General features: G+C 31.8%; 1 protein-coding gene, 2 long non-coding RNA genes and 1 pseudogene across 7 annotated transcripts; 1 reads left to right on the forward strand and 3 right to left on the reverse strand.

Annotated features, from left to right (window-relative positions):
• Nucleotides 1–7,611: 7,611 nt before the first annotated feature.
• On the reverse strand, nt 7,612–10,492 carry LOC129310594 (uncharacterized). Of its 3 annotated transcripts, none has more exons than XR_008593147.1 (3): nt 9,935–10,492; nt 8,672–8,755; nt 7,612–7,835 (listed from the first exon to the last, which is right to left on the reverse strand). It is a non-coding gene; the product is annotated as an uncharacterized LOC129310594 (long non-coding RNA). The 3 variants fall into 3 exon arrangements; XR_008593145.1 differs by having other exon boundaries at nt 9,879–10,491; XR_008593144.1 differs by having other exon boundaries at nt 9,987–10,488.
• On the forward strand, nt 8,223–8,317 carry LOC129296600 (U6 spliceosomal RNA; annotated as a pseudogene).
• Nucleotides 10,493–13,548: 3,056 nt separating the features above from the next.
• Nucleotides 13,549–14,172, reverse strand: LOC129310587 (uncharacterized). Its single transcript, XR_008593143.1, has 2 exons — nt 14,021–14,172; nt 13,549–13,838 (listed from the first exon to the last, which is right to left on the reverse strand). It is a non-coding gene; the product is annotated as an uncharacterized LOC129310587 (long non-coding RNA).
• A 5,017-nt stretch (nt 14,173–19,189) lies between these two features.
• LOC129286565 (lipid phosphate phosphatase 2-like) lies at nt 19,190–25,194 on the reverse strand. 3 transcript variants are annotated; one of them, XM_054922524.1, is made up of 9 exons: nt 25,044–25,194; nt 23,733–23,940; nt 23,535–23,622; nt 23,329–23,438; nt 23,024–23,117; nt 21,982–22,170; nt 21,796–21,852; nt 20,487–20,643; nt 19,190–19,398 (listed from the first exon to the last, which is right to left on the reverse strand). In XM_054922524.1, the coding sequence occupies exons 2-9, from the start codon at nt 23,934–23,936 to the stop codon at nt 19,374–19,376; spliced, it is 924 nt and encodes a 307-aa protein (XP_054778499.1). In that variant the 5' UTR covers nt 23,937–23,940; nt 25,044–25,194; the 3' UTR covers nt 19,190–19,373. The 3 variants fall into 3 exon arrangements, with proteins under 3 accessions (XP_054778499.1, XP_054778489.1, XP_054778485.1); XM_054922514.1 differs by having other exon boundaries at nt 23,733–23,946; XM_054922510.1 differs by lacking the exon at nt 25,044–25,194 and adding an exon at nt 24,365–24,573.
• Between the last annotated feature and the right edge of the window lie 429 nt (nt 25,195–25,623).

The raw sequence follows: 25,623 nt of genomic DNA on the forward strand, positions 1-25,623 counted from the left end.
TCTCTCGGTCCTACCATCTCTCTCTCTCTCTCTCTTGCTTTTCAAGTTTCAACACTACAATTTTGCTAGGTTTTTTTTCTTGTGCAATAGGTATGTTTACTTATGTAACTCTATTACTTGCTTTTTTTTATGCTTAATTCTTATGTATCTTGTTTGACTGTTAACTTTAATTATTATTATTATTATTATTATTGTTGGAGAAATATTATAATTATTTAATAGGCATTATTATTTGGGATAATAGTAATGAAGGATTGCTAGAAAAAGTTTATATTAGTCAATGATTAGTTGTTGTTAAAATTTGAATGAAAAAATCTCAAAAGAACTGTTATTAATTTAAAATAAGTCATTATTAAAATTTGAATTGATACTTGTTGATAAAAAAAACTAACCTAAATTGATAAATATCTATTTGAGTTTTAACAATAAGTAATTCTTGATTGATATAAATTTTTTCCAGTGATCCTTGATTGATATTTTTCCCTTATTATTTTCTTTAAATTTAGTCATATGAGTAATATTAGACTAAAATATTTTAGTCATATTTTTCCCTTATAATAACTCTCAAATAATGATCCTGTAAAACCGTTCCTTCCCATCATAAAACTCCCAAATAAGATTCTTTTAGGGAGAAATAGAATAGAGTGGGATGGCTAAAAAACCTAAGCTATTGTTTGTAAGTTTTTTTAAAAAAAGGGGGGTGGAATGGCAAAGAAAAGCCTTTAAAGCCCTCCATTGCTATCTATAGCTCAAATTTTTCCCCCAAATTAGGGGGTCAAGGATGGAATGACATAATATAATTATTTTATTTATAAAATTACCCCCAATCTCTTATCCTAATAAAAAATTCTCATCAGTTATTTTCATTTTTCAATCATCTCTCTCGCCTCTTACTAGGATTATACATGGGCAAGGATGGATTAGACATCACCCTTGCTTAGTGGCCAACTCGATGTGTAGTCAAACATTAGGCTAGCTTGATTGACCCAAAAATATTTTTACAAGTATTTTTTGAAAAATATATAAAAAAATTTTCCTTAAAAATTATTATTATTATTATTATTTAAAATATATTCTTCATAAAACTAATATTACAATCAAAAGTAATTTTTTAAAAGTTCAAATGAACAACATTTTCCAATTATTTTTATATTATAATAAGTTAAAAATAAACTTTAAATTTTGAAAGAGATTTAAAAAATTGTAATGATAAAAAATGTCTAAAAAATAATAAAAATAATATATAATTCATTGTAACTTTTAATAAAAAATAATTATGTAAATAAATATTATTCATTAAAAATTAAAAAAAATTTGCACATGTTCAGGTAGGACAAGGTTTGACCCCTGCCGATGCCCTCTCTGATATGCTCGAAGTAGGGCTGGCTAATGGGTATTCGAGCATAATACATATCTCTATCTTTCACTATATCTCTCTCGCTCCTATCATCTCTCTCTCTCTTGCCTTTCAACATTACAACTCTACCGCATTTTTCTCTCGTGCAACAAGTCTGTTTACTTATGTAACTCTGTTATTTACTTTTTCTTTTTATTCTTAATTCTTGGGTATCTTATTTGACCATTAATTTTAATTATTATTATTATTTTTTGTTGGACAAATTAAATATTATAATTATTTAATAGGCATTATTATCTGGGAAAATAACAATGAAGGACTGCTAGAGAAAGTTTATATCAATCAATGACTAGTTATTATTAAAATTCGAATGAAAAAAAAAAAGCTTGAATTGACTGTTGTTAATTTAGAATAAATTATTATTAAAATTTAAATGGATACTGATTGATAAAATACTAACCCAAATCGATAAGTATTCATTTGAGTTTTAATAAGTAATTTTTTATTGATATAAATTTTTTCCAGCGGTCTTTGATTGATATTTTTCTCTTATTTTTCTTTAAATTTAGTTATGAGTAATATTAGAAAAAAAATATTTTAATATATTTTGTTCCATCTATTTTATAATAACTCTCAAGTAATGATCGTGAAAAACCATTCCTTCCCATCATAAAACTCCCAAATAATGAAAAAATTTGTTCTATTCTATTTACTCGATTCCATTCCACCATTCTTTTCTATTTAATCTTAAACTCTCAAACACACTCTTAGTTGTATAATTTTTCTTACAAGTTTGAACTTATTTTAGTCAATCTTGAATAAGTCTAACTCAAAATTGAACTCGACCCTTACCAACTTTATACCCTTCACTAGTAGCTATTGACTAGACTTAAAATGTTGGTTATAGTTCATGTTAAGATCTGTAAAGATATATTAATATTATCAATTAATAGTTGGCAATTAATCATTTCAGATATTAAATTTAGAGTCATCAAAGGTTCTTGGTTCCAGGAGCATGCCCTGATCGATTTCAATGAACTCTTGAAATCCAACTCATTTAAATTTTTTTTATAGAAAAAAGGTGTTCTTGGTTCTCCCATGCTGCTTGTATTATGGAAGCATACGTTTGTTATGGATACGAAATTAATTGATGATATTTTAGCTCGCAACGTGTGTTATATATATATAGACGAGCATAAATCATGATCTTCTTTATTTAATAAAAGTAAACTTAACTTTTTCAACTAATTGATTAATGACGATCCTAACTTTTTCAACTAATTGATTAATGACAATCGACTTTGATTTATCAAAATTGTTTGCTGTGAGAGAAAAAAAAAACAAGAAAATAACGTAGTGAAATATATTACGGCGAAGCAATTGCGTTTACACACAAGAGCAGGAGGAGACATATACAAAAGATCAAAGGAAAAACATACAAAACGATCAACGTCGCATGAGGAGACATAAATCCAAAAACACTCAACGGAATTAAGGCATAATAATATGTGTTTTGATCTAACTCACTTGAACATTTTACACGTACGGTTAAAAAAAAAAAAACACATGCATGTGCATAATAATACTTATCGATCTTATGAATTTGATGAAGGATGTATCGGAAGAGGTTGTGCCGGCGATTGTGGTGGGCGTGGCAATGGACCCCTCCCTGTTCTTATGCTTATACCTGCAAACATATATTAATTATTTATAATTTGCACTGCCTTTAATTTCCTTCTTTTTGAGAATCTCATGTTCGAAAAAATTACCACTATTGGTCAATCAAAATTAATGACAAATCGATAGATTTAAATATTAAATTTCTAACAAATTACATTGTTCATAAACTATAAAATAGTGTGATTATTTTTTAAAATTTTGTGGAATCCACTACATAGGAAATTCATGGAAATGGGTGTCCAAAATTAGTTTTTTCCATTTTTTTCTAAGTAAAAAGTAAAAAAATTTATCAAAAAATTTTTCACATGGAAGAAAACACCCTCAAATTCATCCATCACCTAATGTTGGTTAACTGTCTTTAAAATTACATATTTTCTTTTCATATCTATCTTTATTTAATAAAGTGTCTCAATTAAAAAATATTATTAACAGTAGCGAAGCCATGTGTTGTTGAAGGGGACTCACTCGGGAAAAATAACATATGGGGGTATGTATTTTTAGATTTTACAATTTGCTCCCTCTCTCTTTTATGCTTTGTACCTCTTTTTTTTACTCTTTTAAACTTTAAATCCATTTTAATCTTATATTTAGCCTATATTTAAAATTTAATTTTTTTAACTCAAAGCCTAGTGAATATTAGCACATGATTTCACCATACTTGAATATCAGTGTTATTTATTAATCCTTTAAAAAAAGAAGAAAAAAATAATTTGACTAAACTAGACCCATCTCATCCTCAACTTGAGAATACTAGTTAAGGACTAGTTAAAAAAAATAGAGAGAACAGAGAATGAAGATTCAAAACTCAAAAATAAATTCATTAAATGCCTTTCACTAGTAGCTACACTTGCAAGTTCGCAATTGAAAAGTAAATTAAGAAACAAAGATAAAGAAAGAGAAATAGTATACTTGAAAGAGACAGAAAGGTTTTCCTTATATCATAGTCTTAGCTCCGCCTCTCTAACCTAAGATCCTGACTCTGGCATTGGTTATTAATTATGCCTCTAAATAAGGGTTCTTAAAAAAAACTCATTAATTATACCTTAAAATATTAAAAAAATGCCCTATTTTTTCACATGGTATTTAAAAAATGTCATATAATATTAAATGGAGAGAGTACATTATATATTTATATATATAAGCTAAATCATAACTTTAGTCTTTTAATTTTATACAAAATTTTATTTTAATTTTTTAATTTTATAAAGTATTTTTTCTGTTCTTCAACCCTACTACTATTAGTTTCATTAACAAAAAAAATTTCAACATTAAACTTTTAAATATTAATAAAATATTATCAAATGTTGATACATTAAGTTTGATCTTTTAAAAATAATAAATAATGGATAGAAAATTAGAGGACTAAATGTGTGCTTTAATCATGTGTGTGTGTATATATATATATAATGGATCCAAAGTTACATACCTACGCGTGCATGCGTGTGCTGCATGAAAAGAGTAGAGGAAAAAAGTAGCAGCAGCATCAGAAAACGGTAAAAAGAAGACACAGCCATGGATGACGGATCTCTATTCCTTTTCTCTGATATGCCAATGCTATAGCTTTCAGCTTCGTCAAGTTCAAATTTATATATAGATCTTAGTATCTAGAACACACGGATTAAACTTACACTCGGGTTTTGAACAATCAACCAACTAATGCACTTACTTTCAAACCTTTTCTTTTCCCTGGAATAAAATACTGGAAATCATTGAAGAGTCAAAATAATACTACAGCAGATCAATAAGGTCCAAAAAAAAAAAAATCGCGTTTAACACGTGTATCTTCAAACATGTAATTTCGCAGAAACCCATTAATGAAAAGTAACACGCTTAGGGAGTCACATTCAACTGACGCCTACCAAGAAAAAGAAAATGCCAATATTTGACTTTCGCTTCAATTTTGACCCATTCAAATACTTCTCTCCCTGATAAAAATTAAGAAAGCCCAGAAAATGACCGAGACAATTTTAACAGTTTAATATAAATTCAGATATTAAGTTAAAATTAATTATAAATTTGTTGTAAAATTTCCGAATTTTTCTAAATTATCCTCACTGAAAGTAAATAAATATGTGAAGTTAATGCTTTAGAAAATTGAGAGTCAAAACCAACGACATCCTAAGAAAAAATAATTAATGCTTTAAACAACTTGAACAAATTAAAGTCATATAATAAGGGATCATTGAGAAAGATCTCTAGATCTTACAGAAATAATACTTCACCAATTTCAAAACCGTGGCATTTAGTCAAACACAGTTGAATTGCGTTCATCAAAAACCGCGTATATGATGATAATATTTGGTACAATCCAAACATTTGAGTGCAAAAACGACTTTGATTAGCTCTTACCATTAAAAGAACGAACGAACGAACGAAACGTGTTTATTTTTACAGAACTATATCCGTTGGAATATTTTGAATTCTGTTTTGTTCAATTGAAGCTTTGACTATATAAGTAAAAGAGATCGAGTTTGTATAAAAATTGGGGTTCACTTCTATGGTGACAAAATTTGGACTTTGATTTTTCAGACTTGATACTACCACGATCACTGATCCTAATAGACGGAAATTACAAAAAAGACTAAAGGAACAATGAAGTTCTAAAGGAACTATTCACTAATCAACTAGCTTAAAACAACATATATATAATAACAGCCAAATTAAAGCATTAACAGTAGAGTTCATAAAGAGAAGATAGAAAAGGAGCAAAAGATTTAGAGAGGAGAGAAGCAGAGTTAGTCAGAAGATTGTTCACAAGTTTCTCGACCCTTTTCCGTTGCTCTTCTTCATCTTTTATTTGTTAATCCCATTCCCAGATTTCTACTCTGGATTTAAGCCCATTTAATAAGGATTTGGGCTCATTCTTTTCCTTGGGCCCATTCATGCCACAAACTCCCCCAATAAGCCCTTGTTTTCAAGGTCCAAGGATGTACAAAAAAAGAACTTGAAAAGAACTCAAGGATGTACGAAAAGGTGGATCAAGACCATTCCAAGATATCAAAATGCGATAGACCCATAAAAACCAATTTAGCAACCAAGAGTGACTAGCTCTTCGTACAATGTCAGAAAAATGCTGTAGCTCCCATTGTAAAAGTTAAACCAATAATATCTCTTGAAAAATCCTCAGGGTCCAAGGATCCATGCTTTAACAGAGTGCAAGGAGGCTTTGAAAGCCCACTGACTATACTAGAGATTGGATAGATGTGGCAATCAATGCGAAGTCCATTTATGATTTTAGATGTGAGAATATGGGCCAACCCAATCCATATAAGTTAACTCGCATGAGTTAAAAGAAAGATGAATTGAATTGAGTTTAAACTATTTTTATATGAATTGAAAAAATTTCAACCCAACCCAACCCTTAAAGGTTAGCAGGTTAAATGGACCAACCCGTCAACCCATTTTTTTTATTTTTTTATTTTTTATGATTTTTTAAAAAAATATATTTAAATAATAAGTTTCAATTTAATATTTCTTCATGATTCATTCTAAATATATCAAAATATTATTTTATAATGTTTGTACAAAATATATAAATTGATACAACTAAATAAATCATGCCTAATATAGTTTATATTCACAAAATTTTTTCTTTTTTTTTATTTTTGAACAGTAATATGAGTTAAACAGGTCAACCCTAACCCATTAAAGTTAACCCATATAGTTCACAAGTTATATGATCCAGGCCAGAAAACACTCATTTTTATTTGGGTCAATTTTTTTTCAACCTAACCTCACCCTTATGACCAGTTATTTAGGCCAACCTATATAATCCGACCCATATTCCTAACTCTATATGATTTTAATATCTCCTCTTTATACTATGATCCAAACAATGCCTAGATGTTTTACTTCCATGTCACAGCCATTCCATGTAATTTCAACTTTGAAAGAAATAAGAATATGCATCTACACAAATTTAAGTACAGTGGAGGATTCGATGGCAAAATTCCTCAACACTGTCATCAATATTATATACTCCACCCTTGCATTTGGGTCCCACGTGTTCTTGCAATACACAATTGCTTTGTTATAGTCATTTCCTTCAACAAAGTAATGGACCATGTAGCAAAAATTCCTAGACCCCAAATGTGACAAGCAGCATGGAAAAACAGGGAATTTAGATAAACTCTATTGACATGCAAATCATGTGACAATCACTATTACCCAAAAAAAAAACTTTTTAAAGTTTTTATTTTTACCTTTTGAAACGTTTTGAAAACATTCCGAAAGCCAAAGCTCCCATATATACGAGAGCGTTTTAAAATCGCTCCTACAGACAAGGCCTATGGGAGCATTTTAGGTTAGAAAACCTCCCGTAGGCCCACCTTGTGAGAGCTTTTACATGAAAAAAAAACTCCTGCATGTTAGGCTGGAGGAGGGTTTTTTTTTTTTTTTCATGTAAAGACTCTTAAAGGGTATGCTTATCAGAGCTTTTTTATTAAGAAATGCTCTCATAGGACCCCTATAGGAGTTTTGCTTTCTCGAAATGCTCCTGTAGGTCTATTTAAAAAAACAACAAATTAATTCATTTATTATTCCTTGCATGCATTATATGTCATGACCAATATACAAAAAAATAATAATAATAATTAATGCAATTATACAAGCAGTAAGAAATTTCAGTATATATACAAGAGATCAACAACTAATTTCAATCCTACAATATACATGATTATAATGTAAATTGCAATCTAAGAATTTAAACCCATTTTCAATACTCCCATGCTTACATGGTACAAACAACTTCATCTAACACCATTCTTACTTAGTTGAAGAGTACCCAATCATATTCTATCTGCAAAAAACAAAGAAAAATAATTTAGTTAAATCATAAATGTCATATTAATTATGAATAAACTCACCTGTTCAATAATCATAATAAGGAGAATCATAATACATGATCGGCAATGCATTTTTCTATTATGCTTTTCCTTCTTTAAAAATTAATAATAATCATAAAAAATAAAGGAATTAATACATGATGACTTTGTCATGAACTTGTCTGAACACTTTTTTTGAATCACAATCCCAGAGTTCAGACCAGGACAGACTAAAAGGTTCTAAAAAAAAATAATTAACAAAGGAAAAATTAGGGATAAAACTATGTGATGATTGTGTTTAGCTGCTGCAGGAAAAAATCGCTATTTAGCAGGGCGGGCATGGAAGCATGAAACAATGACCAGTCCTTTGGGGACATACAATAAAATTAGAATGATAAAGGGAAGATTAGCATGACCTATGTGAAAGGATGACATACATAAATCAAGAAACAATTGTGAAAGGATGACATGCATAAATCAAGAAACAATGACAAACTGAAGCACCTACTTTCCCAAACATTAAAATGCTGAATGATGCAGCTCAACAGCACCACCTGATAGAGGGGAATATGGGCACAAGTAACCAGCACTTACGGTGCTTTCTACACTAACGTTGCTTAGGTGATATGACATTTAAAGAAAGAAAGAAAGAACTATGATGCTAAGCCCTATATTGGAATCTTGTATCGAAGACAATGTCTTTCTGCTTAACAATAGTACAATACTCTATTTTACATGGCTTTTTTTTTTTTTTTTCTTTTCGCTTAGCTAATCTCAAGATTGCCTAAAGCATGTTTATTCAGGAGAATACCTGTCCATATGCAAACATACAACTATTATATCCCGAGAGGCAGTTCTCCACCATCGGTAGACCAGCCATTCTGAAAAGAATTTCCTACAAAATCACAAATTTGAGAGAGAAATAAATAATTTAATACAAATAAATTTCTTTACCGAATTGTTTTTGAGATGTTATCATACCTGATCTATTGTTTCAATAAACTAAATCATAAAACCATTCAATACCAACTGCCTAACTAATTCTCAAATTTATGATTGATCACTATAAGACGTAAAGTTGGAAAATAGCAAGAAATTCTTGAGATTTATTATCAAAATTATTATTAACTTATTGGAAATATCATAGCCAGCAACCACTAAGTAATTAGGAAAGAAGAAGAACAAAACAACAACCATATCATGCTTTAAAAAAAAAAAATCAGATTAATAAATCTAAGTATTAGACTCATGAGTTCTGCCCCATTTATATGAACAACAAAAAACGCACAAGAATTGACTTTGAAAGCAAGAGAACTAGCTAGGGAAGGATGAACATGACATTCCATTAGAAAACATATTCAATTTTCTTCAGCATCATGTCTGATTCTCAACAAAGCCCACAAGGCCAAATAACTACAACTTCTCCAGCTGCATAAATCTCATTACTATCAGATCTATTGGATCTGCTTAACATGAGAATAGAACAGAGCGAAAATAACAAGGGAAGAACATTGGGCACATGAAACTTAATGGAGAAAAGGTAAAGATAATCAACTACAGTCCAACCAAAAATAAAAGAAGTTATAGATATACACGCAACAGCACTTCCTAGAACCATGCAATCGGTGTCGTGGCTTCCCTTCAACAATCTAAAATAGTAATGATTATATAATTAAAGGTTATCCCAGTTAAGGAGCACAAAGACTATAATTTACAGATAGCAACACCTCTTGCTCATCCTTCTCTCCATCCCCCCCTGTTTTATTATTCTCAACAGTATTACAAGCATTATAATTGGAGAAAGCTGAACATCAAACTCTAAATCAAACAAAACAGGACACGCCAATGCAGGGGGCAGGCACCAGAGAGAGATATCGGACTCCCAACGTCAAAATCAGACAAAAATCGAAGGGTATACAATAAATCAGACAAATGTATGATGGAATCGAAGGTAAAGCAAACAGCAAAATCAAACAAAAATGCAGTCATATTGGAGAGCTTAAACAAAAATAGTTTACAGTGACGCATATTGAAGCTTTACGAAGAGATCCATTCATTAAGCAAGATGCGTAACTGGAAATATTTTAGTTTATTCAATATGCGTTTATTCATCCTTCAGTTCGCACCTTCGACCGCTAATGCCCTTCATATTGAAGAAATGGTTGCAGTGATTGAAGGGTTTGGCGTGCTTAACTTGGGTTTTCTTGTCTTGAGCTTCAATGGTCGGCGGATCAATCAACTCCATAAAACGTGTAGAAATTGCTCACGAGTCAGCAGTAGAACTCTTGGAGACTTTATCGGCCAACTTGGTGAAATAATTACTGTCGGTAGTTTCTATTATATCACGAGCTTCACTAAACAAAAATGGTATCACTAGACTTGTTGACGTTGAAAGCTCATCTTCAAGCCCTAAGTGATGTTTAATCGCATTAACTATAGCCTCAATTCGGTCGAAGCGATGCTCATGTTGCTTCCAAGTGAAGAAGCCACAAAGCTTTTGGGTCTCTTTAGCCACTTGTTTAATGGCTTGGTGTAGCTCCTCAAGCTCCATCTCATCATGTTATTAGCCATTGAGGCAGAATTGATTCTCTAAATGAAAGCACTTTTTTTACGATCACCGGCCATGACAGGCAAAAATTACAAAAAAGACTGAAGGAATGATGGAGTTCAAAATGACCTGAAGCTTCAATCTAAACTTCAACTTTTAAACAAAATCAACACATATGAAGCTGGATGGAATTCACCAAATATTGATTGGGTTACATTAGATGTTGACAGTCCAGTCAATCTTAATACTGTAGCTATTTATGGAGGCCTCATCAAAGATGAAAAGGATAACTAGATTAAGGATTTTTTCAAAAATTTTGGCTATCAACCTAACATAGGAGCTAAACTTAGAGGGATATTGGAAATAATAAGCCTTTGTTGGAATGTTAAGATTTTCAGAATTAATGTTTGCTTAGATTTTATGAAAGCTCTATCCTTCATTGAATGCAACACCTCTCATAGCCATACTCTCTCAGCAATTATCAAGAACATCAAAAATCTCACCATAAGGGAGTAAAAATTACTTTTAATTATGTTTATAGAGAAGCTAATAGATGCATAAAATTACTTTTGATTATGTTTATTGAGAAGCTAATAGATGCATCGATCTTCTTGCCCACAAGGCCTTGAGAGAGAATTTTGATGTTAGCTATTTCATAATCCACTCATGGATTGTAGAAGCCTTATGACTTTAGATATAACCTGATCATAGTCTCTTTATATGGTTTTTAAGGTGACCTTGTTTTTTCAAAAAAAAAAAAACGGAAACATTCACTAAGCAACAAGCTTAAAACAACATATATATCCGATAAAAGCCAATTACAGCCAAACTAAAGCATTGACAGTAGAGTTCATAAAGAGAAGAAAGAAACAAAGCAAAAGATTTAGAGAGAAGCAGAGGCAAAGTCAGAAGGAAGATCGTTCACAAATTTCCTGACTTCTTTCCATTGCTCTTCTTCAACTTGTCAATCTCATTCCCTGATTTCTACTACGGACTCAGGCCCATTCAATAAGGCCTTGGGCTCATTCTTTCCCTTGGGCACACTCATGATAGATGCTTTCGAATATAATGTAACTTAAATTCGATATTAATACTTAACTATAAATTAGTAAAACAAAATATTGTATATATTTATTATAACATTAGCTCCGCTACAAGCATGATTTAACTTATTTTTTTGTGATTGCCCTTTTACCAGATCCGTCTTATCCTTATCTATTCACTCTTCTGACATTTCCAATTCAGGACTAGTTAATTGGATTTTGGAAACTTCAGATAAACTTTGCCCAGGCCAATAACTCCAAGTTCGGGAAGGTATTTTTCTTCATCATATGATTTGGCTAAAAAGTAACATTGCTTTACATAGTGCTTCCGACAGACTCCAATACACAAGCGATTAGATAATTTCATGGTCAATTTTATTTTTCTAGAATCTGCATGTGAATGGAACTCTGAAACAAATAAGATGCAATCAGAAATCACTTGTAACTAAATCGATCAGCAGTCATATAAGTATCATTCGGATCTTGACACTGGGTCAAGCTACATCGACCCTGGATTGGGAAATATATATCACCAAGTTCAAAAAGAGAGGATTTTCAAGTTGTCCAGCTATTTATCAAACTAAATGATGAAGAGTTGCAGTGCCTCTTGATCACAAAATCCAAACAGATGAATCCACACCAATTTTTCCCTGAATGTACGAGATTGATCCTGTTCTGGATCCAGGCTTATGCACGAAACTCCATTGCAGTTACATCAGTTGGGTAAACTTCGTGTGAGTTTTCAAAAAGGCCACTGTATTCGACCATCTGAGCAAAAAGGTAATGAATAATATGATTTGTTATATATTTGGTTATATGTACTGATAAATTGATGATGGTATATTGATATAGTATGTGATTTAGTGTGTATAAAAATCATCAGATTCCAATAGCAAATGATTTAATTACCTTTTTTTTATGTTTTCTTTTACTTTGATTTCGTCTCTTGTCCCTTCATTATTATTTAATATTCCTTTCTTCAATAAAATGAAAAATATTCTTTTCCATTAGCACCTCTGGTTTTGTTATGACTTGACTAATAGTCAAAATTATAATCTTATGGACCACATCAATGGATATTATATTATGCAGTAGCCCATTGTTAATTAACTTCAGATATTAGATTTCTGAGTCATATAGACTAGTGAATTACACATGGATTTCTTACTGCAGGAGTAGACCTACATGCTTCTATGAGTAGACAAATGTCTCCACTGACTTTGGAAAAATTTACAAATAAGTAACATATAAGTTTTGAATATTTAATTTGTCCCCACTATTTATATAATTTTAAACCCCCTTAAGTCATTTTCGATTTTTTTTCTACACATTTTACGTTTTATACAATTTATGCCCCCACTTGTCTATGCGTCCTCCTTGCCCTGTGCCCCAACGTCAAGGTGTTGGGATTCAAACGTTAATACAAAATTTTCATCCCTTGGAGTTGAGCTTGAATATATGATTTCCCCAATCCTCACCTTTTTTATGAAGTCAATGAAAAATTAATATTAATGAGTTTATATAGTTAAAGTGACCATTTAAGAAACTGAAAAGGAAAAAAAAACTGTCTTTTTTAATTTCTTACATACTCCTTTTAATCCTATTTATAACACACTTTCTCAAAGTTATTTTTGATTTAAAATATAAGACACTTTTTAATATTTAAATTATTTTTTTCAATCTTACCCTCCCTTGATTAGTGTGAGAGTATTTAATATTTAATGTAATTGTATCTTTATTTCAAGTAAAGGGTAAAAATAAAAGTATATTTTATTTTTTCAAGATATCAAGAAAACAAAACTTTTTTCTTAATATATATAAAATGTTTGAAAATATCCTATAATAAAAACTGGAGGGAGTACATCTATTGTTTCTTTCAACTATATTACTATATATATCCTGATTTGTGTAATTATTAAATCTAATGTTAAGGGCTTTATGGTTTGACCAAAAAATAAAACGGCTTTATGGATCTGTAATTATTTGGGATGAAGAAAAATTCACGTCACAAAAAAATTACAACATCAGAATGGCATATATATCCTTGTACATATATGCGACTCATACAAGAGCACTGAGCTTGATGAGAAGCAAGAAGACAATGTAAAAAACCATGGATCAATTTATTCATGCATAGATACATACACATATATGAGGAAACAAAACCCCTAGACTAAACAAACAAACAAACAAGAAGTACATATTTTCATCCCAGCCACTCCCGGTCCCAGACCAGACAAGACAAAACTCACATATGATCTCTATTATATATATCATTCTCTTGATTATTCTGGAAAATTTCTAATGCTTCGGTGGTCGATTAGATGCCTCTGGTGAAGGTGGTGCACGTGGCAATGCACCAGCCAGTTTTCTCATGGTCGTCATCTCTGCATCATATGTATATATAGTTTCAACTCTCCATGATCATTACTGGTTATCTTAAAATTATAACATGTACTGCCTTTTTATAAAAAACTTTTTCTCTTCCAATTCGCTGTGTGTGTGTGTGTGTGTGTGAGAGAGAGAGAGAGAGAGAGAGAGAGAGAGAGAGAGAACTAGAGATGCATACCTGCACAGGCATGGGAGGACAGCGTGAAAAGAGAGATGGCAAGAAGAAGAAGAAGAAGAAGCAGAAAATGGTAAAGACGCATCGATCTCTATTCTTCTTATTTGTGTTTGATATGCTAATTCCAGTTAGTTGGCTATAGGCTTTATATACGGCATTCAGATAATTAATGATTTGTTCAAAAGAAAAGTAATCTTGGATTTGAATATATAATCAAGCATATGCATCTTCAAACAAACAATTTTACAGAAACCCCCCATGGCAAAAATTAAGTGGTTGAAATTGACGTAAACCCACAAAATCAAATTATAATGTCAACCTCTGAGCCAATGAAAACCTGTCCTTAGATAGCCTGAAAATTGACCAAAAACAAATTTGATAATTAACTAATAAAAACCTTTAACAAATTCAAAACCATGATTTTTTTTTATTACGCACAGGTGTCTTCTTATAATAAAGGCAATCATATTTAATGTATAATTGGACACTAAAAGTGAACATTTCTCTAAATAAAAATTTAAATATTAGTTCATCATATTATAATAAATTATTTTTTTAATTAGACTCAATCCCACTGGTTGAAAAGCATGATTTTATTAATTTATGCCGGCACGCCTTCAAATTCATGATGAAACCGCGTAGAGGTGAGGTCATCGCTAAATTTAAAACAACGGTCAATATGATAATATATAGAATTCACACCAACCCCATTACTTATGATATTAGTCGTCCTCATAATTACTTGCGATTTTTTTCCACATTGTCGCCTGTGAGTTGAGTTAGCACTTAATAAGAAAAAGACAAATATATTTTTTAAAGTTGTTAACTTTATTTGTTTGGGTTCCATCCTTTGTAATTCCTTTGGCCCCTATTCCATTCAGGTTTTGCCCCTTAAATTAAGTGCCAAAAAAAAACTTTAGGCCTTAGAATTTATATTCATAGATGGGAAAAAAGAATATCCTTTGGCATAGTTGTAAAAAAAAAAGAAAAAGAAAAAGAAATACGAATCTGATCAATTGCAGTTCTGTTCTATTGAATCTGTATGGCCAACCCAGTTTTGTTCAATTAAAGCATGGAATTTTTTTTTTTTTGGCCCAACAGAGCTTGGATTTTATATTTAAATATAAAGTAGTCCAGTTACGGGTTAATTAGGGTTCACTTATGTAATAATGTGACAAAGTTAGACATTGATTTCAAGACAAACAACACCTTAACATAACATCACATAACATAAGACAAGACAGGAAATGTAAGAAAAGATGAGATAATATTTAATTTCAGTGCTTAGCTTTGAAGTCAGTGCAAAACGGCATTAATTAGGTTAATTAATTAGATTGAGCTCAAAAAGAATGTGTATTTGTCTATATCTTGGCTGTATGGATATATCTTCGAATTATTCCCTCTAATCTTTTTTATAAGTCACATCTAGTATATATTTAACTAAAATTAAGAAGAATCTTAAATATCATTAATTATGACTTAAAATTTAATAAGTCTATACCCTTACTGTTAATAAGAACAAAAGAAATTATTTTTAATAATTTTTTAGCATGTAATAATGATAAAAAAGTGAAGATGAATATAAAAAAGTGTAAAGTACTTTATAAGATTAAAATTAATCTTTTCTCTCCACTATAAAAATAGAATCACATGAGTAACTCACATCATGTGAATGCTAGAGGCTATACTTCCACAAATTCATATGACTCTAATTAAGTTTGAAGAAATGAACATAATATTCATAGTATGAAAAGAATCTTCTCCATCTTTAATTAATTACTTTCTACCTGTTCAATTTTACTCCCTCTGGTCTTTAATATATGTAACTTTCTAATTTTACTCCCTTTTGCAATGAATGATCATAGTGAATTGTTGTTTAGGAATTCAAACAACAATAAATAAACAAAAGATAAAATTAGACAAAATATTAATTCCTCTAACTTAAGACTAAAAAAGCTTTTAAAATTTGCTTTGTATGAAGAAAGAGAGTAGAGTCCAATTACATCGGTCTGTGTATAAATGTTTGTGAGCTTGTGTGCGTTGTTGCACTCAGTTTAATGGAAAAAGTTTGGAAGAAAATGGTGAATGAAGATTGTATAAGCATATTGATCTATAAACACAAACCAGTTCCTTAAACAGTCCAGTTGAAATTCACCGAGAGCAAATTTAATTTTTTAAAAAGAATTAACTAATTTTAACTAAATTTCTTAATTATGCAAAGTTGTCAGGGGTAGAAAGATGTGAGGGAGTACACATTTACAATCTTTTTTGACTGAACCAAATAAGCAAATAAAGATTCCAAGAATCCTTCCTTTGGAGGGGGAAAAAGAATTACAGTGGAAAATTTTGATATGTTCACTTGGAGTTGAGCAGATTTCCCCACCTTTCAGAGTCAATGCAAGACTAAAAAAAAAGACTTTATTTTTAGTTAAATCAACCATTCAAAAAGAAAAGAAAAGTGCCTTTGTTTACTACGATATATATTGCTGGTTATTTCAACTATATTGATTTTAAATAAAATATATATTGCTTTAAGAGTCCAGTTCTTTGTGATGAAGAAAAAGTCAACTTATTAATACAAAACAAAACAATGACATATCGTTCTGCATATGGATCCCCACAATCTGTAACTTACAAGACTACTGAGCTTGAGAAGCAAGGAATAAATTAATTAAAAGGAAGGATAAGAACATACACATGTGTGCATATATTTAGAATAATAAAACTTTTGGTACTTTAAGTTATCTCAATTGTTGATTTGATTTTTGAAGTTTAATTTTTATTAATAAAGTCTTCTAAGTTTTATAATCATATACAATTAATCTTATAATCCGGTAAAATAATACCATATAAGGACTCCATGTCCTTGAAACTTTAAGGATTTGATTGATAAAAATCAAACACCAAATTGATATAAATGAAGCAGGCTTAAGTGACCACAAAATTTATTATCTCTGTATATTCTAACAAACAAGAACTATTTATTTTATTTTCATTATCGGTACTCCATCAAGACTGGACAAAACTCATCTGTCTCTCTTGATGTCTTGATTGGAAAATCTGTACAGCTGTGGTAGAGGAGATCAATCAGGGATGCAATGGAGGGGGATATAATGGCTTCCTCGGATCAGATGGTTTTGGTGGACGTGGTGCACCTCCCAGTTTTCTCATGCTCCTCATATCTGCATCATACATTTACAGACAGAGGGATTCAAAACTCCCTTATTGATTATTTAAATTTGCACTGCCTTATTTTTCTTTCTCTCTTCCAATTTGGTGTATATGTCATGAGCCCCACATCATGAAGCCTCACAAATAGATTAAGGTTTAAAAGTTTGAAGGGCTCTCTCATCTAAAAAATTAGTATTTTGAAATAAACTCTCCTTTTAAAGGATCCTGATTAGCAAGAAACTATGCAAATGAAGTGAAATTTATAAGTGTAAAGAGATCTTTCGCCCATGCTCATTATTTAGTGTGTGTAAGTGTGAGAGAGATAGATAGAGATGGATACCTGCACTAGCATGGGAGGACAACATGAAAAGAGAGATGACGACACTAAGAATGAACCGCAGAAAATGGTAGACAGTAGTAGAGACACCCATTGTTCTCTAATGCTAATGCTATAGTTGTCTGTGTTTTGTTTTATATAATTGGGGTGCGGATTTATAGATTTATTTTTTGAGAAAAATATACTTGGACTTGATTATTCAATCAGTCCACACACATACCTCCTCAAAGAATTTAAAAAAAAATAATTATTTAGTTCCTATGATTTTGACTCAGTCTTGAAAAATTAGAAAGCATGGAAATTCGACACGGCTTTAATAATTAACTACTCATAAACTTCAACAAATTCACAACCATGGTTTTGATTTATGCAAGTACACCTTTAAATTGTCAATGAAACCGCGTCCGTGATGTAGTCATCACCAAATTTAAAACAATTGTCAATATAATAATATATAGTTTACTTGAAGCCGCATTATTTATGATTTTACTTAGGCGAGAAACTAACGTATTTTTGAAGTTATTAAAATCATGGATCCCATCCTTTATCAATTATTTGCCTTTATTCCCACGAATCAGATGGAGAAATTTGAAATGTCTAAAATAATATTTTGATTGATTGATTTAAATTTAAATTTTAAATTCAATATCTGATACTTAAAATCTCACATTTAAGATTCACGTATTTAAAATATTTTATTTGAATAATGTAAAAAAAATTTAGAGTTAAAACAGAGACAAAATAAGATTGGAAGCAGACATCGACAATTAAAATGTGAAAAAAAAAAAAGAGAATAGAAGTGACTAAAATTTTAAATAACTAGAGCTAAAAAAAATTTAAAATTATAAATAAGTTAATAAAACATGAATTTAAATATACTTTTACGTATTTAAGAAATTTGATTCAAATGTAAATAATTATATATCCAAACACAGTAGAATTTCCGTTTCGCTATATATGGTTAACAGAATCAAAAACAAATAAACAGCCTGATCCATTGAAATACTTTGATCCACTAGCTTTGTTCACTTTTTTTATTGATTAAATTTACCATTAAACTCAAATGGTCAATACCAAACATATTTTTCGTATACCTATTTCCATTTTATTCTTGTCTCCATTTCTTAAAAACTCTTCTTTTCTAAAGCATAGCCTTAATTTTTAAATTCATACGCCTTCAATCCTATTTATAAGTTACTTTCAACATATTTTACCAGAGCCAAGAAAAATTTTGAAACTCATTGACTCTCTTAAAATTTAATAAATTTTTAACTTTGTCCCTATTAAATATACATATTTCAACAATAATTTTCTTTCTCCAATATTTAATGGAGGGTAAAAAAAATTGTGATTAAAATTTAATGACGTAATTTATAAATAAGACTAAAAATTATCTTCTCTCTGTCCTATAAATAAGATCAAAGGGAGTCGATCAAATGCCATTTATTTAAAAGAGATTTTAAAATGTTTCATTGATTTGATGTTTAATAATATTAAATAATCAAGAAAAATGAAAGATCTCAAACAAACATTAATATATTAATTCGAATAATAAGAATTGCATTTGTGGTGGATAGTCAAATTAAATATTAAATTATATATATTTAATTATGTGCGTAAACATTTGTTAAAAATAAATATATTAATCAAAGAATTACCCGAAGCTGTTCAAAGAGTTAAGACAGGCCCCTTTACTAATATGAGCTTCTTTCAATGGATAAGCTCAGTCCAGAGAGAAACCAGGGTATGGATTTCATTTTTTGGGGTAAGAATAAGACTTACACTACAAGGACTAGCGTATGGTTGAGGAGGCTGATCTGTTGTGGAAGTAGGGAATGGGCTTCAAAGTCAGCCCATTTTCCCTTTTTCAAATCTGCAAAACCAGGCCCATAATGTGACAACTTTTAAGACTAAACTTGTCCTCAAAAATTCAGAGAGAATGACACTCATCATTTACCACTTCAAAGTGGTCAAAGTTAGTAAGCTTCAGTGTCGAAGTTTTTCAGGAAAAACAGAAAGGATATAGAAATTTTACTTTAATAATTCAGAGAATATTCCAAGAATATTGCTCCTTCAATTGCTCATCATATGTATATGATGAATCTAAACCCAAAAAATAAAGTATCGCAAGAGGCCAACCTGAATCAACTTTGATTAAATTGCATGTGGGTAGATGGCCAATAAAACTCTCGGAGAGGATTGAAAAGAGAAACCCATTCCCCACTCTTAAAAGACAAGAGATAATGATCAATACACAGAGATGGAGAGGATTGACAGTTGTTTTTGAAAAACTGCAAAAACAGCTAGCCCATACGTTTTTTTTTTTTTTTGGGTGAAAAAGCCTATACATTTTTCACATAATGTTCTATCATCTGTGTAAGAATAACAACGATCTAAAACCCTGGAACTCAGTTTCTATTATGCTGAGACTACACTCAGAATATCAAAGTATTTGTCAGGAAAATGACAATGATTAAGAACCTATGTGCGTGTCTCTACTGCTAATAATGCATTATTTGTAAGTGATATATATTAGGTGTAGGCGTGTAGCAGGCTCAAATGAGCAGAGCACCAACACCTTTTCTTCTTCATGAGGTCGAAGAATTAAAATGCGACTTAGGTAAGAGTAAGACAAGGAAGCAAAATGAGTTTTTGAGGGAGATATACAAAATTTACTATACTCAATATGTTTCAAATCGAGATGTCAAAGATACTTTGTGTTCTCAAGTTTGAGGGTCTTGGCATAGACCTTTGATAAAACATTTTTTCTAGGATCAATAGGGCCATGGCAAGGTCAACCAAACATGTTTTCCAAATTCAGAGATTAACCGCTACCTTTGTATATATGTACATAAGGTATAGTAACTAATTACACTGTTATACCTTTGCCAATATTTAATATACAAGCATAGAGGAGAACCACATTTCATTTGGTTGAAGCTAAAAGTCAGCAGTCAGTACCTTCTGTCAGCTTCCAGTAATTCAATGCGCACATTTAAATCTTCTGAGCTACTTGCATTCGCAGATTTAAGTTGTGGTTGCAGCATGGGAAGACAGTCCTCCGTGGAACTACCTTCTGTTCTACCCAACATTTCAAAATAGGCATGAGGTGCCCAACCTGCATGTTTGGAAATATGCAGTAACCCGGTGGCAGTGAGAGATCAAGAACCATGATATTTACTATAGGATTCACCCGTTTAAGCCCCAAGACGAAACGTAAATTATTGACAAAACTATAAGCCCAATATGATATGGGAAGATGATTTTTTTTTTTTCCTCAGCTTCTTAATTTGTTGACTTTGAGAGGCTGATCGTTTATAAATCTTCTGAAAAACATCCCTAAAGTTTAAAAAGCAGGCATGAATGCAACACGCACACAGACTATCATGCACAATACTTGAGATCCTCAAGAGAGATCAAAACAAAAATGAATTATCACTACGAATTAACACCTTGATACTGGAGCCACATATTTCAATTGTAAATTATCCTGACGGGTCCCAACCCACTGGGGCCACCAAAACTTACAACAAGAGACATAAAGGAGGTAGAGAGCACAAGAAATGGGGAACTACTGGTCCACAAGGAGGTCCAAAGGTTAAGAACCAAAGAAGCAAAAGAAAGGAGGTAAGGGGAAACAGTTAAGACAATAAGTGACAGGGGTATATAAAGGAAAAGCTCAGAAATGAGTGAGGAGGAGAATAATTTCGGTCAGGTTTTGGTGTATAGAGCCAACCTCTTCTATTCTTTAAGGTTCTAGTTTTGTATTTTTCTGTGCTTGTTGCATTTCTGTCTAGCACGTCTAGCAAGGTACCTGAGTCCTTTTTGTTATGAGAGATTCCAGGGGATATATTCACTTACAGTGGGTGTGTCATAAGCTCTTTTGCAGAACATGTTTCCACATTAATATAATAACTCAGCCGTTTCACCGTCCTTTCCATATATGTTGTGTTGATAGAAGGTTCCTATCAGAGCCTCTATGCAACACTTTTTATTTCATTTTTAACATGCAAAAACCTACCCATCACTGTTCCCAGTTTCAAGATAGAACTTCAGCAAATTCCAGTGGTACAAGACGGGTAGAACTATTGGGGCAGACACTTGAGGATGACCTTTAAGAAAGAGCTAACCAAGTCAAACATTATCACTTCCAAAATCACAGAAGTGGACCTTCTGCGGTAAATACAGCCTAGCAGGCAACAAATTTTACAATAATGAAACTAATTCACATGTGAGCTATACAAAGTAGTCAGAAAGAAAAAATGCATACCTGATTGATGAGGTAAAGGAAAGAGTAGCAAGTAGCAGGTTGAAGACACAGTAATCCCTGCAGGGGGAAAAAGAAAAAAGATGGGGTCCAAGTCAAATCCCCCTACCCTTGAAATTGCTTAGGTATTTATTTTACATTAATAATTCTTTAATAGCCACTGAATTTTGATCCATTGCAGCTACCAACCTATTAGTCCTCCAGCAAACACATCCTGCCAATGATGCCTGTAGTCGTCAACCCGGGAAACTGCCACAAAAGCAGCAAGAAGTAAAGGAAGCAAAACAAGACACAATTTGCCAATATGACCCCTGCGATCAAACACTTGGATTTTTCCTGATAAATACCAGGCAAAAAAACTGAAACCGGCAAAGGCCCCTGCAATTTGGATGACCATAATTAATTAAAGCACAAATGTTCCCATATTTATTTAAATTTGAAGTACCAAATTTCATAAAAGCACACTACTTCATCAGAATAAAACTCTCCATTTCCATCTGTAAATCTTATGATAAACCAGATGCTAGGTTTTTTCCCTATATCTGCACAAAGCACAATCTAGACTGAAATTGGTGGTACTTTGGAACGGAGAAATGTTTAAAATGTTTAAACTCTCCATTTCATTAAATGGAGAAATGTTTCTTCTAGCAAGAGATTCTGAAATTGAGTTTAAAATGATACTTTGGAACGGGAGATATGTGTAATAACTAGACTCAAATTGTATGGTTTGGGAAATACATGTGTCTAAAAGAAGTTTGCTCAGATTATCAGTATTTTAAGAAGACTGCTGCAGCTAGAGAACAATATCTTCTTCTCTTGGCATTGTATAAGAAATAGTAGATTTCATTTCCAGCACAATTTTCTCCTTTTCTCTTCGGTGAACTTGAAAAACAATTGCTGGAAACAATTAACAAGTGTCTGTTCCTTTTGGTTGGTTGCATTGCTAAGTGGATCACAACCAATCCACCATGTCCTCTGTTCAGTCATGGTACAAATGGCTTCAATCCTTGACGACATATGGTTGGGTACATTTTGTTACTAAGCAAGGACATCTTTGAAATAACGTATATAAAAAAGACCCAGATGATTGACCAATTCAACAAGATAAAGGTGAGTCACAACAAGAGGATGAGACCTATGCCAAATGTATGCTTTTACATGAAGCCATCCTTAACTAGCAGAAGAGGTACTTCATGAATACCCAACAATAGGAAATAGATAATTTACTTACATGAAGTGTGTCCACTTGGAAAACTTTTGTATCCTTCCTTTATGATCTTCTCATCCCCATGACAAACTACATCATTTGTGATGGCATCAAATACCTGCATCAACCAATGCCAGACACTCCTTTAGGTAGTACCACTAAAACAACTAAAATTGCCATAGTAAACAAGAGCAAGAAGGGAAAAGAAAAGATTTCTCAATCCCACTTCCCCTTTCCTCCTCATATCATGCACCCTTTAGAAGGAAGAGGAGGGAATATTGAGCTTGGACAAGGAAGAAAAGATCTTGAAAATGAATATGAGGACACACCGCTTTACCATCAGGGAAACATCGCCAAAAGAAGTTTGGTCTTGGTCGACCAACAGCAACTTTAATTAAATCTGTGATAACTGCTGTTATAAGTCCAGAGAAAAGAATACCTGCAAGTTCCAAGGAGTTCATGCAAGTAAGATACCATGATCCATGGGCAGGGGAAAAAAGTAAACCAGATACCAAGTCAATGTAACGGAAAATACCCAATATTGAATGGTGCAAGTCATAAACATTTCTGTTGCGAATGTAGAACATAAAAAAGAAGGCAATAGGAAACAATATGGCAACAATCTGTTTCAGAAAACATGAAAAAGGTTAAGGTTGTGCATTTACAATATCAACATGGCTATAATAGCGAATTAGCAGCGAAATCTGCATTCACAGTACAACAATAAACATACTTGAACAATCCGAAAGGGTATGGTTTCATCTTTGTATGGGTATTTGAAATCTGTCATCATGCCTTCTCCCACAAAGCGGTGAAAAGGTTCTAATGAATCCAAGAACAAGTCAATAACCACTAGAATCAGAAGTACTAGCCAATCAAATTTATGTGTCCTTGCCACCCTCCCTCCATGTGACTTTATAGTGTAGCTTCCCATCATAAATCTGGAACTTTACAAAGTAAGTTACAAAAGGAAAGGTTCTGTCACTTTTTTCATAACAGATGGTTAAAAAAAGCACAATTAGAACTTAGAAATTTAGAAGAAAATGACAAGCAAAACAACCAAACCGATATCCCTAGACAAAAAGTAGCAAATTCATGAGTAACATATGTAGATAATTGATGTACGACTTTTGGGAAAACAGACTCAGATGAACAATCTAAATCACAATTACTGAGTGAGTTTTTCTTTTCAACAGATTCCCAGTTCTCTGTATGTATGAGATCTGTGCTATAGCTCAATACAGACCAATATTTATATGTAAAAGGGAAGGAAACCGAGGTTCAGGTTATATTAGCAAGGGACAAGCATTCCAAGTAACAAGCACGTGCACAGAACAAGATAAAATTTCCAACTCAGTCAATTACTTTTGTTTCCTAACAGATATTTGACGCAGCTTGCCAGTGATCCAGGTTTTCTGATTTTCTAACATCCTCCATGAAAATTTTTAGTAACTTTCCCATGCCGTCAACTAATTAGACAACTCTCAACAAAATCTTGCTGAGATGATCATTGATGAGCTGTGAGGCAATAAATAATAAAATTTCATCTTGCAATTAAGTTTTTAACTAACTAATACCCTATTTACAGTATACGAGTCTAACGTAGATGAGGAACAGGGAAACATCAAGCGCTTGATATCTGTCCCAGCCAGTATAGCCATCCTTCCCAATATGGACTAGAGACATGAAATGCAAAACTGATATTCATTAAGAAGCATAATAGAATGTTACCACAGGCCACAACACAGAGTAAAGGGAAGAAATCCAGTTCATCCATGCTCCATCGAAAAATATTAGTCCAATTATCCAAACCCCTGAATTTGTCGCGTAAAATTTTATAGAAGAACCTTTAAACTGGCAATAGAAAATTACTCATGCAGGAATAGCACATATGAGATCCAGGCAGAGAAACTTGATCAATTGAGCGTGACATTGGGGGGAAAAACAGTAAAAATGTAGATGGAGGAACAAGGAAAACTGATGACCCAGGAGAGATGAATGAATAACGAAAATAAATTCGGAGAAAGCGAACATCAAAAGGTACCTTTTCTCCGCGTTTTTATAATCAATTGGACAAGATAACCACAAGGATCAAAGAAGTTCCAATGACAGTGAAAGAAACAGGAAGATCGTTGCTGGATTCGCAATAGCGAGGCGCGCGCCCAAGAGGAATGTAACTGTAGCATGCAAGTCTAGCTGACTAGGGACCGAATATTTAGGCAAAATATGGAAAAGAAAATACACCGTGTCCCTGTGCAAAGTGTTTTTAACCGTATGCCGCGTGCTAATAAAAAATTATTATTTAATTGAATTCATATAAAAATGTAATAATTTTTTAATTTTATTTATAATAATATCATAATTAATATTATAATAATGGTAGGAAAAACAGATCATTTATGACCTATTTTATTTTTTAAGATAAGGATAAAATTATTTAATTACTCAAAAATATTATTGTCACCCCTTATATTTAAAGATAAAATAATATTTTAAAAAATATCTCTTTTATTTAAAAATATAATATATTTTAAATTGAATCTCACCCCAATAAAATAGTTACTTACTTTTAAACTAAACCTATCTTTTTATATTTATCCTTATCAAACACCTTACAATAAATA

The sequence above is a fragment of the Prosopis cineraria genome, unplaced genomic scaffold (genome assembly GCF_029017545.1).
Source record: "Prosopis cineraria cultivar Desert tree isolate PC_DT_omini unplaced genomic scaffold, ASM2901754v1 PC1, whole genome shotgun sequence".
Classification (NCBI taxonomy): domain Eukaryota; kingdom Viridiplantae; phylum Streptophyta; class Magnoliopsida; order Fabales; family Fabaceae; genus Prosopis; species Prosopis cineraria.